Source organism: Portunus trituberculatus, chromosome 27, assembly GCF_017591435.1.
Source record: "Portunus trituberculatus isolate SZX2019 chromosome 27, ASM1759143v1, whole genome shotgun sequence".
Taxonomy (NCBI): domain Eukaryota; kingdom Metazoa; phylum Arthropoda; class Malacostraca; order Decapoda; family Portunidae; genus Portunus; species Portunus trituberculatus.
The window spans coordinates 2,852,005-2,857,457 of NC_059281.1; the positions used below are offsets into that span (position 1 = coordinate 2,852,005).

The 5,453-nt window shown below is 48.8% G+C and overlaps 1 protein-coding gene across 1 annotated transcript; it reads left to right on the top strand.

The window, feature by feature from the left end:
- The first annotated feature begins 3,222 nt into the window (after positions 1-3,222).
- LOC123509924 lies at positions 3,223-4,368 on the top strand. Its single transcript, XM_045264549.1, has one exon. It carries the CDS (start codon positions 3,223-3,225, stop codon positions 4,366-4,368), a length of 1,146 nt encoding a protein of 381 aa, XP_045120484.1.
- Positions 4,369-5,453: the final 1,085 nt, after the last annotated feature.

Consider the following 5,453-nt stretch of genomic DNA (forward strand, 5'->3'; position numbering starts at 1 on the left):
TGTCGGTCCCTCCTCACCCAGTGGGTGAAGCCCTGCATCCTGCCATACGTGGGCTCCACCTCACTGTTCAGCCATGTCTCTGTCACCACAACAACGTCTGCATTGTGTCGTTGCACACAGTTGTGGTATAAGTCTGCAAGGTTAGTCCGGAGACCACGGACGTTGCTAGAGACGACCTTTAGTTGGCGGCGGGGCAAGCTGGCTGTACCATGGTGAGGGATGGTAGTGAGCGAGGCCTGCTAGTCCGAGGTGGTGGTTAGGGTCCGCGGCCGACTGCTGGTACTGGTGAAGAGGAGTGGTCCACTGCCGCCCCTGGCTCTGATTCCAGATACCAGGCTGAGGAAGGAGTGGGCGAGGTTGTGGTAAGGACTGAAATGAAGTGAGGTGGTGGGCGGGCTGAGGCGCTGCAGGTGGGAAGGGTGTGGCTGTGTGTCTTTCCACCGTAAGGAGCCGCTGTAGGAGACGCTCCTGACGTAAATCGTCAGTTCTGGCGTGGCAAGTAGCAGAAGTGTGTCCTTTCCGTGAGCAGTACTCACACACTTTTGCCTTGGCTCGCTTTTGTGTCTGCTTGGTGGCCTGGTGAGTCCTCAGTCCTTCGCTGGACACCTTCCTCGCGTCCTGCTGCACTTCCCTCTTAGTTTTCTTTTTCTCCAATCTCCTGAAGTGGTCTGAGGAGAGGTTCGTGGGCGAACAGAGGCACCGCGATCTACTCCGTTCGCTGTGTTTATGGAGGAAGAGTCCCTGCTGCTCTGTGTGGCGGTAGACGTGGTAGTGAGTACCGAGCAGTCACTCTGTGTGGCAGAAGGAGTGACAGTGGACGCTGGGGAGGTGTCACAGTCGCTCTGTGTGGCGGTGGAAGCAGTGGAGGTAGGCGGAGCGGTCGTTGTTTCCCGGGCAGGCGAAGGGAAGGTGGAAGTTGAGAAAACAGCTGAGTGGCGGAGCTGTTGCGGTTTATCCGAGCTCCACCACGTCCTCCACCTCTCAGAGTCCTGACAAACCACCTCCCAGTGTTCGTCAATTGACTCTGCGTGGGCGCTGACTGCCTGAGAGCGTGTGGCTACTTGCGTCTGGCGCTGTTTTGACGCTATCAGCCTGTCTGCTACTCTGAGAGCCGCAGCAAACACGTCTCTGTGTTGTATGATCAAGTCTCGGTCGTCCTGGAGGGACTTAATCACACAGTTTTGTTGAGAGGCTTCCTCAGTGAGCTTCTCAACTAGTGAAACTAGCTCTCCTCTCTCAAGCCCTCCCACTGACTCTCCCCACTGTCGTCCGGTAGTGGCGTTGGGGTGTATCAGTCTCCTCGATGATGTAGGTGACGGGGTCCGGGATGTTTGCTTGGAGTCGTAGCTGTTCCGTGTAGCTACACTTGAAGACTGGCGTATCCCCAAGGCAGCTGTTGTGACAAAGGTTACGGCAGGTTTCCTCGTCACAGCTCACGTGTTGAGTCTTAAGTGTTGCTTTGCCACAAACGCAACACCAATTCTGTGGCTGGTAGCCAGGCAAGTCTCGCCTGGCTATGGGGCGATGGGCGGGGCTAGACATTGAGGGAGAGGATAAGTGATTCCTGGGGAATTGTGGAGCCAGGTGTGGGGCGACAACGAGTGTTGGTTCTAAACGACACGTGCGACACTAACACACTCGTGAACACAGACACTGAACACTGGCACAGAACACAAAGCACTTCCCCACAGGCGCACAAAAACACACGACACTAACTACCTCTCCCACAAGTCAAGCCAAACCAGCCACGGAGAGAGATACAGGTTGTTTAAAAACTACCTTGGAGAGATTTGGCAACTGTGTGCTGCCTTAGGCCTCGCGTCAGGTCAGGCCCGGGTCTCGGTCACTGCACGGGTACAAACACTCTTTTCAAGTGATTTTTCAACACTATTGCAAGGCTTAGCACACCTTACACTTTTACATGGACACCAGGACACTTAGCACTTCAAGCACTGAAATTTTCACAACACTGCACTTTGTTAAACCACTGTAACACCACGAAAAACACGGAGCTACCACGTGCGTGACCTCTCTCTCTCTCTCTCTCTCTCTCTCTCTCTCTCTCTCTCTCTCTCTCTCTCTCTCTCTCTCTCTCTCTCTCTCTCTCTCTCTCTCTCTCTCTCTCTCTCTCTCTCTCTCTCTCTCTCTCTCTCTCTCTCTCTCTCTACTATAACTATCCTACCGTGGTTCGGATGAGGCCACTATAATGGAAATGACCCCTCTGCTCTACAGAGGTACTCTTGGATTCTTTCATCTCTATGCAACTTTCCATCTCTGACAATTCCCTCCGTTCCGCTCGCCCTCTCACACTGTCTCGTGGTTCGGAGTCCACGTTAAGCTGTAGGTCCCTCTGCTTTACAGAGTACTTCTTGATCCATCCACACTTTAATAAATGTACAAAACACTTTTAAACTCTGACTGCTCTCACTCACTTTTCCCAACCGCCAATCCCGGGGAAACCGACCTTCGGGAGCAGGCGCGTCCATGGCAGTGACAAAAGACTATTTCAAGAGACGGGCCACCCATAGCCCGTGTGGGTTTTCTACCCACGAAGATAAAGCAAGCAAGCAACACGAGTCATTCCACTCGTACCCTTCGCCTGAAGATATTCCACAGATTGGAACGAAACGTTGCAAACGATTTAAATTTTGGACAGCTCCTCGGAGCATTAAACACCGTAGAAAAAACTTAATTAGACAGATCGAAAACAACTTGAAAAAACTGAACAACGCTGAAGTTGTTCTAGCTTTTAACCTTGTATGTTTAAAAGAGAATATCCTTCCTGGCTACACAAATATATATATATATATATATATATATATATATATATATATATATATATATATATATATATATATATATATATATATATATATATATATATATATATATACGTGTGTTTGTTTGTATACTTGTGAGTAAGTGGTATTGTATTTGTTTCATTTAAGTATATGTGACTACTGTGACAATTTATTTGGTTGTCCTTGATGGGTGGTGACACAGACACTAACCACTTTTCATGAGGGGCGGTGACTCATGCCACTGTAAGATCTTTCCGCTGGGCTCACCCCCTAGTTCGCCCCTTACATTGGCGCAGTGAGTAGGATAGTGCTATAGTGTCCATTGTCTATCACCTTCCAGGTATAACGCGCGTGGGTTTTTCTCGTGCTGGCTGGCGGAAGAGCGATTCATTTACGATTTTTCAATCATTACCACTTCACCATGTCGTATATTTCAGACATTCTTAAGCATGGTGAGGCAGCTAACCTTTCTAGTGCGGAGATTGGCCGTCTTGTTCAGCTAGCCACGGAGCGAGAAGACCGTGCATTCGCGGAAAAAGAGAGGGCGGATTGCGAGGAACGTGTTAAGGAGCGTGCTCATGAATTAGCTTTGGCTGAGGGGCAAAAACCAGCCCTTGTTTCGGGTACTTCTAGGCCCTTGGAAGAGGCGACTAGACCACGTGTTCCCCCATTTACTGACGGTGATTCTTACCTGACTAGATTTGGGAAAGTGGCTCAGTTTCACCATTGGAGAGACGAGGACTTGGCGCTACATTTGTGCTCCTTGTTAAAAGGTAAGGCTCTAAAAGTTTATGTTGGGTTGCCGCCGGAGATTTCGGAGAGTTACCCAGACCTTAAGGTTGCCCTTTTAAAAGCCTTTCACGCAGATGCGGATTCTTATCGCAGGCAGTTCAGGAATTTAAAAGCTCAGTGTGAGGAGTCATGCTTGCAATTTTTGTCTAGGCTTGAACTGACCTTGAAGCGGTGGCTGGCTTTGTCAGAGGTTGCTGAGGATTACAAATCTTTATTTGATTTTGTAGTACGGGACCAGTTTCTGAATAGTTGCACCCCTGATGTACAAGTGTTTCCGAAGGAGAAGGGCAGTATTTCCAATGCTGACTTAGCAAAGGCTGCGGATGTTTATAGAGCTGCCCATGGCACGAAGTACGTCAAACCACTTAAATGGGATGGTAAGAGTGACATCACTAAAAGTACGGTGGGTAACAATAATGATAGTTTTCCTAAGGGTCAGTATACCCCTAAGTGTTATCTATGTGGTAAACTTGGGCACAAGAAACCAGAATGCCCTGAACTAGCTACAAAAAGTGGGTCGAAGGTAAGTTTTGTGTTTGGTGCAGAATGCAAACCTGACGGCGCTGTGGTAGACCCCAACGGCTCGGTTAATGACCAACGAGCCGACACGGGCTGCTCAACAGTGATGATTCATCCAAAGTTTCTTCATGCAGGTGTAAGACAGGGACCCCACTGCACTGTGTACGACTATTTATTTGGGACGTCCTCAGTGATTCCCTACGGTGGTAGTTCAACTGAGGTGCAAATTCTTCTCTGGATCGGTTCGTGCAGGTGAACAACCCTATGGTGGCTGCTGTGACTACGCGAGCTGCAGCCAAGAAGACCTTAATTCCTTCTCCCTTACCCAGCAGAGAACTTGATATTCCCATGGACAAGCAGTCATTTCAGGCTAACCAGCGAAAGTGTCCGACCCTGAAGACTGTATGGGATGCTCACAAGCAGGGGAAGAAGGTGACGCATCATGGGAGGACGGTGGCGTATGAATTGATCGGTGACCTACTCTACCGCGTGTGTATCGAGAGTCAGATAAATGCAGAGGTAGGTGAAAAACAACTTGTTGTCCCGAAGGAGAACAGGACGCAGATCATGGAAATAGCTCACGAGTCACCGTTTGCTGGTCATTTCTCTCATAGGAAAACTGCAGGGAAAATCTATAAATAATTCTATTGGCCGGGAGTTGGTGCTGATATTGAGAGGTTTTGTAGATCTTGTGGTATATGTCAGAGAACCACACAACTTGGACGGGTTAAGCCCTTAGTCAACCTGCCCTTTGTTTCAGAACCTTTTTCTAAGATTGCTATTGATCTCATAGGACCTATTTCTCCCACAGCTAGCAACGGTCACAGGTATATACTGACTGTGATAGATAGATTATGCCACTAGATTTCCGGAGGCCGTGCCTTTGAGAGGAATTGACACTATTGCTATTGCAGAATCACTGATGGATGTGTTTTCTAGAGTTGGAATACCTCGCGAGATCGTGTCGGATAACGGCTCCCAATTCAAATCGGACCTAATGTCTGAGATTAATACATTGCTGGCCGTAAAAGCTGTTTATTCCACCTCTTATCACGCAGCGGCCGACTTTTGTGTTGAGTGATTAAATGGAACTCTAAAATCCATGCTGAGAAAGGTGTGCTCTGATCACCCAAAGGACTGGGATAGATACATCCCAGCTGTTCTTTTTGCGTACAGAGAGGTACCTAATGACACCTTGGGTTTCGAACTCCTTTATGGCAGGAATGTCCGTGGCCCTTTGTCCATCCTTAACGAGTTGCTGACCAACGAGGAGCTAGACCAAGAACTACGCAGTTCCTACCGGCACGTGTTAGAACTACGTGAAAGGTTAGATGCTGCTGC

Coding starts and splice junctions, on each gene's coding strand:
- LOC123509924 (XM_045264549.1), top strand. CDS start 3,223: ATGTCGTATATTTCAGACATTCTTAAGCATGGTGAGGCAGCTAACCTT.